The 12,875-nt window shown below is 49.5% G+C and overlaps 2 protein-coding genes across 3 annotated transcripts; both read left to right on the top strand.

Moving 5' to 3' along the window:
* Nucleotides 1–963: 963 nt before the first annotated feature.
* LOC109748918 (non-specific lipid-transfer protein 2) lies at nucleotides 964–1,810 on the top strand. The gene has a single exon (XM_020307931.4). It carries the CDS (start codon nucleotides 1,061–1,063, stop codon nucleotides 1,352–1,354), a length of 294 nt encoding a protein of 97 aa, XP_020163520.1. The 5' UTR covers nucleotides 964–1,060; the 3' UTR covers nucleotides 1,355–1,810.
* A 3,090-nt stretch (nucleotides 1,811–4,900) lies between these two features.
* LOC109748919 (ATP-dependent DNA helicase DDM1) lies at nucleotides 4,901–7,806 on the top strand. 2 transcript variants are annotated; one of them, XM_020307932.3, is made up of 5 exons: nucleotides 4,901–5,069; nucleotides 5,450–5,784; nucleotides 5,855–6,041; nucleotides 6,130–6,305; nucleotides 7,012–7,806. In XM_020307932.3, exons 2-5 carry the CDS (start codon nucleotides 5,450–5,452, stop codon nucleotides 7,622–7,624), a joined length of 1,311 nt encoding a protein of 436 aa, XP_020163521.1. In that variant the 5' UTR covers nucleotides 4,901–5,069; the 3' UTR covers nucleotides 7,625–7,806. The 2 variants fall into 2 exon arrangements, with proteins under 2 accessions (XP_020163521.1, XP_040246694.1); XM_040390760.3 differs by lacking the exon at nucleotides 4,901–5,069 and adding an exon at nucleotides 5,077–5,359.
* The last annotated feature ends 5,069 nt before the right edge of the window (nucleotides 7,807–12,875 follow it).

The following is a 12,875-nucleotide window of genomic DNA, read 5'->3' on the forward strand; positions in this document are numbered from 1 at the left end:
TAGTAATAGAGTCATCTAAGAACCAATTATGTTCTTGAGTGTACTTTTGCGTATGATTTCAATTATATCTGACATGATCATCTAGATTCACGTAATTTGATTTGGTGCAAATGAGATGTACTATCTGTTTCTCAAATGAAAAATTATGGATTGATTTGAACAATGAAAACTAATTATCATAAATTCCATTATGATATTAAGAAATCTATCATAAAGAGAGACTAGTGTATCTAAACTTTGCCAGTCGAGTTGGTTTGACTCCGTGTGGTATTCTAATGATCACTCTATATGCTGGCTGGGCTATGCTTTGTCTTGAGCACCCACTTTGTTCTTTTTCTTTTTTCTCTTATGTTGCTTGTCTGGTGTATCCGTGCCATTTTCCTCATAAATAGAGCAATTTTGTTTAGCTTTTTTTGTCTGATTTTCTAATAAACTGAATTAATCTTTTTTTAAATCATATTTGTGTGAGGATTTCTCCCCCTTAGCTTTTAAAAGAACGGCGAAATGATGACCCATGTTCACGCCAGCCATGCATGCTGCCTCTCGATCCTCATGAATCACCAAAGTTTTCTTGGTTAATCCTCCTCGAAGAAAAAAGTTTTCTTCGTTAACCGCCGCCCAAAATGATTACCGGGAGCACCGACGCGCATGCTTGCGCCGACTACGTGTAACTCATCCCTGCACATAGCCGAGACTTTCTCTTATCACCCACTGAGATCTTGAAAAATGGAAAGGCTTGTCTCGTTGACACGTCCAAAGCGTAACACGCCACCATGGGCCGTACCGTTCGATGCGCCACCCTGCCGTCCCGATCATTGATCGCCAGTGGAACTGTACATGTGTCCGCGCGCCACGCATGGCATACGTAGTGCACGCATGCTTGACGCTCCCGCATCGCACACCGTGTCTCGCGCTTCACCTACTACGTGCTGCACCGGGCCTATATATACACCTTCGACCGCTCTCCATTTCCCGCAACACACTCGGACGAACACTCCCATATCCTATAGGAGCTCACTCTGTCAAGCTTCCTCTTTGCTTCCGAAGAACCCAAGCAGGTATGGCTGCCAAGGCGACCCTCGTCTGCTTCATGGTTGTGGCTCTCGCGACGGCGCTCCTGGCGGCGCCGAGCATGGTGGAGGCGGCGACGTGCAGCCCGACGCAGCTGACCCCGTGCGCGCCGGCGATCATCGGGAACGCGGCGCCGAGCGCCGCGTGCTGCGGGAAGCTGAAGGCGCACCCGGCGAGCTGCCTGTGCAAGTACAAGAAGGACCCCAACCTGCAGCGCTACGTCAACTCCCCCAACGGCAAGAAGGTCTTCGCCGCGTGCAAGCTGCGCCTGCCAAGGTGCTGAGCGGTCGACCCGTGAGCTCCGTCCATCCATGATCCATCTCCCTCGCGTTTTGCACGTACGCTACGTGTGGTGTGGGTGTGTGGCATGGCATGGCTTTGTGATGTCACTTGAGGACGTGATGAGGTAATAATAAATCGTACGAGAGTGCTACTGTATATTACATATAAAGAGAGAGAATTATACGGTGAGTGGAAATAAATCACGCTGATCGATCGATCGGTCGTGTACTATGTGTGGTATGGAGGGAGTTGCCTGGACTTATGTTATGCCAATGTGACGATCATGTACTCTGTGTGGCACCATATGATTGTTCCAGCAATAAATATCTTGTTCTGATGTCTTCAAACTTTAGCCGAGCGGGCGTGGCTACTGGTCAATCGACTGAAATAAATTTTGGGTCAGTCGATTGACCCCAAACTCTGTTTCAGTCAAGCATGATTAATTAGGCAGCCACACAAGCCTACGCAGCATCCGCACAGGTGCAAGCTGGACCATGGGCTGCTCCAGTCCAATACTATCAAGTCAGACTACTTTTTTTACGTTAGTTACTAGCTGCTCTAGTATAGTAATTGGGCAAGTCTTTGCAGATGACCTATGAATAGCATTCTCACACATAATTGCATGCGATGGTTAGTGGCTATATGTGTAATCTCACACATGTATATTCATTTTTATACATGTGCAATCTCACCGATGAATAGCATTCTCACACATATTTATTTTTATGCATACATATATTTGGAAAATATATTATTACTATGCAAAACTTAGCATATTATAGTGAGATTTCCGCAAAAAAAACATTAAAAAGTAATGGATTAGTGTCATCCGTATTACCCTTACAAAAGAAAAGACATGAAAACTAAAACAAAATGAAAAACTGAATAAAAAACAAAGTTTTCTATGGAAGAATGAATTCGTGGCACTGGTATTACCCTTTCAGAAAAAATTAAAACAAAATCAAAATAATGAATTTTTCTAAGAAAGAATGAAACCCTTTAAGAAGAAAGAAAATGAAAAAGGATAACTTTCAAAACTTACACACAATTTGCACTGAAATTGCACTTTTTGAAATATGCAAAGAATAAGCATATAATAGTGCATTTTTCGCATTCTACTATAGTTTACACATAGTGTAACTGAAATAATGTATTTCCTTTAAGAAGTCAGAAAATAAAAAACTTGCGCACAACTTTGCAACGAAATTGCACTTTATCATAATATGCAAAAATAGTCATATAATCATGAAATTTTGGAAAATATTATATATTATTTGTTTGTATATAATTACACTTAGCCAAAAAAACACAAAAAAGCAATAAAGGAAAGAAAAAAGAAAAACACATAGAAACATAAAAGAGAAATAAAAATGAATCAAAAATACCCACAAAAGAAAGAATTAAATTTCCTTAGGAAGAATGAATTACTGGCATTGGTATTACCATTTGAGAACAAAAAAAATGGGAAAAAGAATCTAGAACAAACATTGACAAAATTTGTACGAAATTTACATAAAAATTGCGCTTTTTAAAAATATGCAAGACTAAGCATATAAAAGTGGAACTTTTTTTCGCGAATACGCAAAGCTTGCGTATCATTTCATTGATAGAAGAAAGAGAATTGAGTACAGAGGAGGGTTACAAAACATGACATGAACGCGAGAAGGCATGAGCATGGAACCCATAGCAGAGAGACAAGGGATGCTCAACCCGAACAGGAAAAAGACACAACTAAACCCACCAAGCCTAGAACTAGGGAGGCAAGCCAAACTAGCAAGACGTCAAACATCTTCAAATCCAACCCCGGGACGCCATGAGTTAGCAAGATAGCGCCTTCAAGAAGGGGAACGACATCGTTATGCCGCCGCTATCCGATCCGGAGAACCGGATCTAGGGTTTCCCCCGATACTCGAAGAGGGGCACAGATAAAGGCCATGGCAGCGCCTTCAGAAAGGGAAACGACACCCACAAGTGCCGCCGCTGCCAGCATCGGCAAGCCGAGCAAGGATTTCGCCTGGCCTTAGTTTGAGCAATCCCATTGTCGCCAGATGAGGATCCGAAGATGAAGAAGTCAGCACGCCAGACGACCGCCGCCACCATATAAGGGGCAAGGTGAGGCTGCACCTGCTACCGTCGAAAAACGCGAGCTTTGGAGCCGGCATGGCGTGTGGGGTGGACGGGGTCGGGAAGGCAGCGGGCAGAGAGCTGATGCGGAGGGATGGTGGTGGCCGACGCCGCTAGCAAGCCAGGAACCGGAAGGAGACGCAGATCCTTACTTCGAGAGACGTGGCCGCCAGAACACCGACAAGCCAAAGTAGCTGGAAGGGACGCAGCTACCGGAGCGTCGAGGCCGAAAATCCTCACCAGCATAGCACCGACAGATCATGAACACTGGAGAACGCAGGTTCATGGCCGCCGGGACTGGAGTGATGTCGACGGGGATCCACCGCAAAGCTTTGACGGACTGCCAAGAGAGACCACCATGACCAAACATGCGCAGAGGCCGCCATCGCCGCTCGGAGGAGGCGCCGTCGGAGACGAAGGGTGGTCAGCGTCGGAGCAAGACCAAACCCCGGCCAGGCCAGCCATGGGCGTGGCCGCGCCACCGCATCAGACGGGCAGACGAACCGCAGCAGTTGGAGGAGGTGCGCGACCACGGAGCGCCAGATCAGATCTGAGGGGTGGTGGTGGCGGCGCTCCGGCATGAGGGGAGGGGGTGCGGAGGCGGGGGCGGGGTGAGACCTCACCGGCACCAGCTCCGGGCGCGGCGCCGCCTCGCCGGCCGGCCTACCGGTAGCGGCGCAGGAGAGGGCGTTGGTGGAGGTGCCCCCGGCCAGATCGAGGGTTGGCGGGGATCTGGCGCGGGGGCAGGAGGACGAGGCCGCCCCGCCGTCACCATCCTCGGGCGCGGCGCGGCTTCGCCGGCCGGCCCTCCGTCAACGGCGTAGCGGGGCTCGGTGGTGGAGGTGGCCTTCGAGCGGCGGCGAGGTCTTTCCCCCGTGTCGCAGACGCGGTGGATGCTTCTTTTTTTTTGACCATAACTTTTGCAAAAACAAAATCCAAGAATAAATGAATAGTGGCATTGGTATTAACCTTAAAGTAGAATGGAAATGAAGTAAAGACTAAAGCAATATCAAAATAATGTTTTTTATGAAAATAATGAATTAGTGGCGTTGGTATTTCTTTTAAGAAGAAATAAAATTTATAAAAAAATGTGCACAACTTCGCACCAAAATTGCACCTTATCGTAATATGCAAAAATAATCATATAATGATTTTTTTGCACATATTATATAGTATTTGTATGTATATTACACTCACCCAAAAACCCACAAGAACAAGAAATAACAATAAAGGAAAGAGAAAAAGAAAAAAATGCAACCCAGAAAAGCAAAAACGAGCCCAGGAAGCAATTCGACTGACCCAAAATAGGGGTCAATCGATTCGACACAGCCCAACTTATTTTTTCATGGACTGTCATGGGCTCAAATTTAAGGGTCAGTTATAGTACGCACGGGCCTATGCTCCAGTTAATGGGAAAGTTGCTGGGGAGCGAGCGAGGGGGGAAGGCGCGCAAATTCTCTCGTTCTCCCGCCTGAAACTCCCTCTCTTTTTTCGACCACCCACCGATTCCTCATCGGCCGCCCCTCTTTTTTCCATCTCGTAGTTTCTCCAGCGATTATTTCGCTCGCCGCAAACGGACATCAAAATTCAAGGTATGGTCTTCGCAGCCTGGATTTACCGAAATAGCTACCAGAAATTTTGTCGGGATCTTTGTTGAAGAAACCATGCGGCGTCAAGTGTAGATCCTTGCCCATCCAGTTCAATTTGTGCTAGATTTCCTTTCCTGTACCCAACGTGTTCAGATCTGCTAGTGTGCTCGTTCGGGTATACAATTTTTAGCCCTTCTTCAGTTCTTCTGTGGTATGGCATGGGGATGGTCGCTGATTCATGACCTGATTTATTGGGGAAAAAAGGCCCGTGGTTAGATCTCTAGATGGACGAGGTTATTTCGCCTTTTCTTGGTGCGATTTGTTGTATTTTTGTAGCTTCTTGAATTCCTCTGACAATTTTTATCCCTTTTTTGTCTGTGAAGATGGCAGAATCTGCAGCACTTGCTTCTGACCCTAAGAGGCTATTCAGAAAGTTGGATGGGATCCTGGCACTGACAGACCAAATCCCTACAAGATCTACCGCTGACTACGCTACCCTGACAGAAGAAGAGATATGGGACGAGTGTCTCGAGTGGCTAACATCGATGTGGCCGCATCGACTAAATGTTATACTAGGGGATCAAATGGGAGCCGGGGGTGTAATCCCAACACTTGTGTTTCTTGACCGTCTCAAACAGAGTGGCCAGCATGGTCCATACCTGATAGTTTCTTCTCTGGACAAGGACAACGGTATTGGAGACTGGTTGAGACAGATAAGGTAAAGTTTCTAAGTTTACACTGCATTTCACCGTTAGTTCATATCTTACATGGGGATTACATGGTTTCAGGCTTTTTCCATCTATGAAGGAACTGTTTTACTTTGGAAACCAACAGGGTCGCGCAACAATGAGAAAACAGTTTGCGCGCAAAGCTGTTGGCCCTGATTTCCCGATCATACTGACCACATATAATATGGTCATGGTAGAAAAGCAATTGCTTGCTCAGTATGACTGGAAATATGTTGTTGTCGATGAGGTGATGGAAAAACACTTATATCAATAACAAACATTTTATCCCTTATCCCTTTTGTATTTACATGTCATTTCCATGCTTCGTGTTCCAGGGCTATCAACTCAAGAAAAGAGAACATGAAGTATTGGAGGCGGTAAAGTGCCAGCCAATGGATCATAAGCTCCTTTTGATAAGGGAGCCTTTTCAAAATAACCTAGCAGAGCTGTGGTCGCTATTGAACTTTGCTCTGCCTAATGCATTCTCATCTCGTGAGGAATTTGATTCGTGGTATGATTTGCTACTGAACACTCAAAGTTCTGAACACCCCTTACCTTATGAACAGTCTATATATGCTATTCTATATCTTATTCATGTTCTTCATGAGCTAGAAGCACTTCCTGTGCCCAAATTGCTGTTGTGATGCTAAACTGCATTTCTTGATTATACTTATAGTTACCTGAATTTTCTGATGGAATGTTACCTATCTTCCAGAATGGTTTACTCTGCATGGCATTGGCCTGATAACTGTTATATTGGTATATGAATTTAATAGAATTGACATGCTGATTGTTGTTCCAGCCCAAACACCTATCAGGATTTGTAAAGGTAGAATGGTCCTAAGAAGCACATAATGTGATCAGAACATTGTAAACGTATCTGTTAAACTAGGGGAAAACAAATTTTCTTACTATCAGTTATCTGCCATAAACTCATAATTGCAGTGATTTTACTATTTAAATACTACTCTTGGAACATATTCTTCTGCAGTTGTATGTAAAAACTACAGTGCTGCTGCTAAATTGTCTATCAAATATTATCATATACTTGATACTTTGTATTTTGCTTAACTCTATTATATATTGTTATGTTATGTTTGCTGAGAAACTTACTTATAAATCAAGTAAGATTCATATATTTCTAACAATTAAGCTACTTGTTAAATATTCTGTGTATTACTTTTTTTCGCCTCGGCTGACAACCACCTTCTTTAAAGGTTTGATAAATCTGAGAAAGAAGGTGAGGAACAACAAATTGAAGAGGAAAGAAGGGCCCTTCTTTCGAAGCTTCATGCCATTTTGCGCCCATTCCTTCTAAGGGACATGAAGGGGGCTGTCCAAAACACGGTTCCACAAAACAAAGGTGCCACATGCTACAAGACTAAAGTTGTTCGGAACTCGGATGCAATTAGCATCACATGCTCCGGTGACAACGCGACAAAAGAAGGCGCAAAGACTGATGGTGAGAGTTGTCAAGAGGTATCAGCAGAGGTTGTTGGTGTAACTGATGGTGAAGGTAGTCCTAACACGCAAATCGGTCAATTGGGCCTGGAAGTTGAAATTAATAAGGTCAGTAAGAGGCCGAGAACAAATGATGCACCTATCTCACCATTAGGCGAAAGCAATCCAGCTGTGCATGTGCAAGTGCCAAATTCAAGTTCCCCTGAAATAATCTTCAAGGCACTCAAAAACATACCTGACTTAGCCCGTATTGATATTCTGAGAGCCTACAGTGCTCTTATCGGTCATGACCGCCGATTTGAGTCTCTCATGGCACTCCCGATGGACATGAGAAAGGATTGGCTGCTCATGGAGATTGGAAACAACTAGTGCTTGCTCTGTCGCTCCAGCAGTATGAATGCGCCTGCATGTTTAGATGTTACCTGATGGAATTCATGCTCCTGATGCTCCCTTCCTGATTAGTTAGTCTCGGTAGTGTTGGAACCATGTGATGCCGGCCATGGCCCAGGAGCAATGCTGTATATATGGAGTTATTCATATGATATCCTTAACTAGTACTCCCTCCGTAAACTAATATAAGAGCGTTTAGATGACTAAAGTAGTAATCTAAATGCTCTTATATTAGTTTACAGAGGGTGTACTAGTATGAAGTCTCCTTGTTTCCCAACTGCATTGCCATTCATGCATTTGATACCGAGTGTTAAATTATCAAAAAAAAAAAATCAGATGCATTTACTTGTTTCTGCTGGTATAGGTTTTTTTTTAGAAAAGGAGGATGACCCCCGGCCTCTGTATTTGGAAGATGCATGTGGCCATTTTATTGATTATTCTCGAGGACCTTACAAAGTAGTACACCAATATGCATGAATCCACCATCTTGGCAACATCTGCCGCTACTCCAATCCATATGATGAAGGGGTGCAAGCTGGGCCAAATACTCAGACCTCTCACCTAAGCCTAACATCTAAAGCTGGAGGCCCCGACCGAGCCACATACCGGGTCCGGGGCACAAACCGGTCTGACGCACTCACATATGTCGTCACCGCCATCTTCCACTGGTCCATCTTCAGAGCAGATTGAGGTGCCAACCTTGGCAGGTGCCTCCGCCATCGATGCCACCATGATGCCAAACAACGACCTTCACCTACGCGAGTCCATCTCCAAGCAACGGACGTAGATCCATGCTAGGATAGGGCCGCACCACGGCCGTCGCCCACCACTCACAAGCGCCACCCAGCCCCAAGGTTCCCAAAGCGGCGCCTTCAAGAAGGGAACGGCGCCGTGAGCGCCGTCGCCGCCCAACAAAGTTAGGGCTTTCGCCCGGGAGACCTAGGGGAAGGGGAAGTGAGGGGATCAGTCCATACCGACGCCTCAAGGAGGCGAACGGCGCCCTCAGGCGTCGCCGTCGACGCGGCCGGCCATGGCCGACCAGGGATTTCTCCCGAACTAGATCCCTGCCACCAGCAGCGCCTCCCGTACAGAACCGGCGACCCAAGGAAGCGCGGCCCGACGAGGTTGGCCCGCACGCCGAACAGGGGAGGAGGGGAGGCGCCAGATCGCGCACACCGGCCACCGCAGAAACCGCCGCCGGCCGCCAACGACCACCGGATCCCGCCGCCCGCGCAGCCGGGACGCCAGATCCACCGCCCGCACGGCTGCTAGCCGGCCATGCCTTGCCAATGGAGCCGCCGCTCCAGATCCGGGGTTCCCCACGCAGAGGCAGGGCAACCGAGGCCCCGCCGCCACCATCCTTGATGCCCCGGGCTTGCCCGGCGGCTGCCTCAGGCGGCGACGAGGAAAGGAAGAGGAGGAGGGGTGGCTAGGGAGGAGGAGGGAGGAGGGGCGGCTAGGGAGGAGGAGGGGGGTGGTGAACCAACCATGCAGGTTATTTCCTACTCCTACTTTGTTGAACTTCAGTTTTGGCGCTTCTCCAAGACTTGGACTCTCGGGCTTAACAACGACGAATCTCGCGAATCTACGGTGTTTCCTTAGAGCAACTCTAGCAGACCCCGCAAAAATTCGACCCGCAAAACGCGTTTGCGGTTTCACGAAGATCGCGTTTGCGGGTCGAAAACATGCGCGGCCGAACAGAACCCGTATCAAAACCTGCATAATTTGAAAAAACACTTTCGCGGGAGAAATTGCACTAATAGTTTATCACATGATCAACAAACTACAAGCATAGTTTATACTACAAACTACGTTAAACTACTAGCAGAGGGGTTGGATCTGACGGCGGCGAGGTCGCGGCAACTGGACGACGTTGTGGAGGAGCCGGACGCTCAATCCTCCTTGCCGGAGCTGCATAGGTCGACATACTTCGCCGCCTGCTCCGCGCGGATGCGGCGCCACTCCTCAGCCTTCTCGTTGGCGGCGCGGTTGTCGGCGACCGCCTGCCGCCATTCGAGGGCTTCGAGCTCCTCGGCGTGGCGCCGACGCTCCTCCTCCTCGCGCACGCTCCGCTCGGCGATGGCGGCGGCGACGGCGTCGAAGTCCGCGACGTAGTCCTCGGGGCCGACGACTGCGCGGCGGCCGAGCGGAGCGGGCTCCTCGGGCTCCTCCTTCACCGGTACGAAGGCGAACGGCGCCGGCGGCTCCGGCTCCTCCTCGTCGTCCGACCACTCCCTCTTCACGGGGAGGAAGCCTGCGCCGGAGGACGAGGAGGATCCGGCGTAGGACCTCGCGGAGGAGAAGGACGCGCGCCGGCGGTCGTACTCCTCCGTCTCGCGGCGGTTGAAGCTCGCCGGCGTCGACATCCCGTGGTTAGTCCACCTCCGGGCGCCGCGCTTCCTCGCGCCGCTCGCGCTCCGGGTCGCGGTCACGGCCGGATCTGCTGCCGGAGCCGCGTCCGGAGCTCCACATGCGCCCCCACATGGCGGCTGGAGGCGGGGCGGGTGGTCGCCGGCGGCGAGAAATTGGGAGAGGGGAAAGGGGAATCGGGTGGCTCGCGGCGGCGGAGGTGAGGGAGTCCTGGATTAGGGGGTCCTCGGACAGCCGGACTATATCCTTTGGCCGGACTGTTGGATTATGAAGATACAAGATTGAAGACTTCGACCCGTGTCCGGATGGGACTCTCCTTGGCGTGGAAGGCAAGCTTGGCAATACGGATATGTAGATCTCCTCCTTTGTAACCGACTCTGTGTAACCCTATCCCCCTCGGTGTCTATATAAACCGGAGGGTTTAGTCCGTAGGACAACAACAATCATACCATAGGCTAGCTTCTAGGGTTTAGCCTCTACGATCTCGTGGTAGATCAACTCTTGTAATACTCATATCATCAAGATCAATCAAGCAGGAAGTAGGGTATTACCTCCATCGAGAGGGCCCGAACCTGGGTAAACATCGTGTCCCCCGCCTCCTGTTATCATCCGCCTTAGACGCACAGTTCGGGACCCCCTACCCGAGATCCGCCGGTTTTGACACCGACATTGGTGCTTTCATTGAGAGTTCCACTGTGCCGTCATCATAGGACTGGATGGCTCGTCTCGTTGTCAAGGACAACATCACCTCTGGGGGAGCCCTGGCTGTAGGCCAAACCCTCCGACTAGGCGGTTTCGTCATGACCGCCCGTTCGGCCGCTGCGCCGACGATGACTTCTCGGGTCATCGAAAACAGCCTCCACGTCGGCTCGGAATTCGCCGAGCAGTTGGATCCAATGGAGCTCTCTTCCTTGAACGAGCTCTTGGATCGCATCGCTGCCTTGGGAGTCGCTACGGACTATGATCAGATCGGGCTTAAACCCGACCAAAGGGAGATCAACTCCCCTCCGGTCACCCATCAGATAGCGGTGGTGGAGGAGCAATGCGGCGATTCTTCCTCTATCTTGAGGACAAACTATGTCCGGATTCCCGAGCTCTCCGAGCCGGATACCCGTCTACGGGAGGACATGGCCCAAACCTTGAACCTAGAATCAGGCAGCGGGCCAAACCTATTGGGCAATATCCCGGAGCCCGAACTTCCAAGATCGGAAACTCCTCCGCCCCTGGGTCTCCGATCGGGTCAGGCTTCGGACTTAAATCCACCCACCCACCCAGATATAAGCGATCTTTCCCACATTCGACAAGAGCCCCAGGAGACAGTACATCACTATTGGGCCAGATTCCTCCTTGTAATGAGCAATGTCAAGGACTGTCGTGAGGAGGACGCAATTTCATTCTTTTTCAAAAATTGCACGGACAGGGGAATCCTCAACGCCATAAGTCGCCGTGACATAACACGCTTCGCTGACTTGGCGGCCATAGTACGGAAGTACTGTGCGATGGAAAGCGCCTGGAAAACCCAAACAAACTTTTGGGATCCTCTGGCTCTCACTAAACCCCCCGTCCGAACTAAAAGGGTGTACTCTCGTAAGTCACCCGATCCAATTACAAAGAAACAAAGGCCCACTACAGGGCGTGGAACCGTATTGGAGGGATGGCTTAATGGGCCATGCAAAATTCACAGTACAGCGGATACCATACCAACACACAGCCTTAGAGCATGTTGGGTACTCCGGCAGGTGGCCAAGAGCGGTGAGGATCTCCTCATCAACAATACCGCAGAGCACCATCCCGTGGAGAATAACAATACAGTATTAACAGTCTTCGAGACCTTCGCCTCAAATAATAGGCGTAAGCGAGCACTCCGCAGCCTTGCCGAAGTCTGCCACGTGGCAGCAATAAATCCATGGAGCGATACGGCTATCACCTTCAATGCCAGTGACGAACCTAAATTCCGAACAGCCCGAACACCAGCCGCCTTGGTCCTTAGTCCAATTGTGGACGGCTTCCGGCTTACTAAAGTGCTCATGGACGGCGGCAGCGGATTAAACCTCATCTATGAGGAGACTCTTCGAAAAATGGAAATAGATAGAAGCCGCATAGAGCAAAGCAGCACGACCTTCAGAGGAATCATCCCTAGTCACGAGGCACGATGTGCCGGGAAAATCACACTGGATGTGGTATTCGGCACGCCGGAGAATTACAGGTCCGAAGAAATCACATTCCAAGTGGCCCCGTTCAATAGCGGATACCACGCCCTTCTAGGGCGGGAGGCACTCACGATCTTCCAAGCTATACCCCATTACGGGTACATGAAGCTCAAAATGCCCGGGCCCAATGGAATCATCACCCTAGCTAGTGATCCGGACATAGCACTCCGCGCCGAAAATAAAACCGACGCACTAGCCCTCGAGGCGTTATCCGAAGCCCTCGCGGCCGAAGAACTTATGGCGCTGCGCTCCACAGTGGACAGGGACGACGTGATACTCGACAAAAGACCCAAATCCACCTCTTTCAAACCAGCGGATGAAATAGTCAAATTCCAAGTCCACCCAACGGACCCTACGAAAAAAGCATCTATCGGGGCATAGTTAAACCCCACAGTAGACGCTGCACTACGAGAGTTCTTGCGCGAAAATTGGGACATCTTCGCCTGGCATCCTTCAGACATGCCAGGAATCCCACGCAGGCTAGCCGAGCATAGCCTTAACATTCTAAAGGGGTTCAAGCCGGTCAAGCAGACTCTTCGGCACTTCTCTAAACCTAAGCGGCAAGCCATGGGAGAAGAGCTAGCCAAGTTACTGGAGGCCGGATTCATCCGAGAAATAAAACATCCGGACTGGCTAGCAAACCTGGTGAT

This window comes from Aegilops tauschii, chromosome 1 (genome assembly GCF_002575655.3).
Source record: "Aegilops tauschii subsp. strangulata cultivar AL8/78 chromosome 1, Aet v6.0, whole genome shotgun sequence".
In the NCBI taxonomy this organism is placed as follows: domain Eukaryota; kingdom Viridiplantae; phylum Streptophyta; class Magnoliopsida; order Poales; family Poaceae; genus Aegilops; species Aegilops tauschii.

What these genes read in the sequence shown, in the direction of transcription:
- LOC109748918 (XM_020307931.4), top strand. Translation starts at nt 1,061, where the DNA reads ATGGCTGCCAAGGCGACCCTCGTCTGCTTCATGGTTGTGGCTCTCGCG.
- LOC109748919 (XM_040390760.3), top strand. An exon ending in GACTGGTTGAGACAGATAAG is followed by an intron (nt 5,785 to 5,854) that starts GTAAAGTTTCTA and finishes ACATGGTTTCAG; the next exon opens with GCTTTTTCCATCTATGAAGG. An exon ending in AATATGTTGTTGTCGATGAG is followed by an intron (nt 6,042 to 6,129) that starts GTGATGGAAAAA and finishes TTCGTGTTCCAG; the next exon opens with GGCTATCAACTCAAGAAAAG.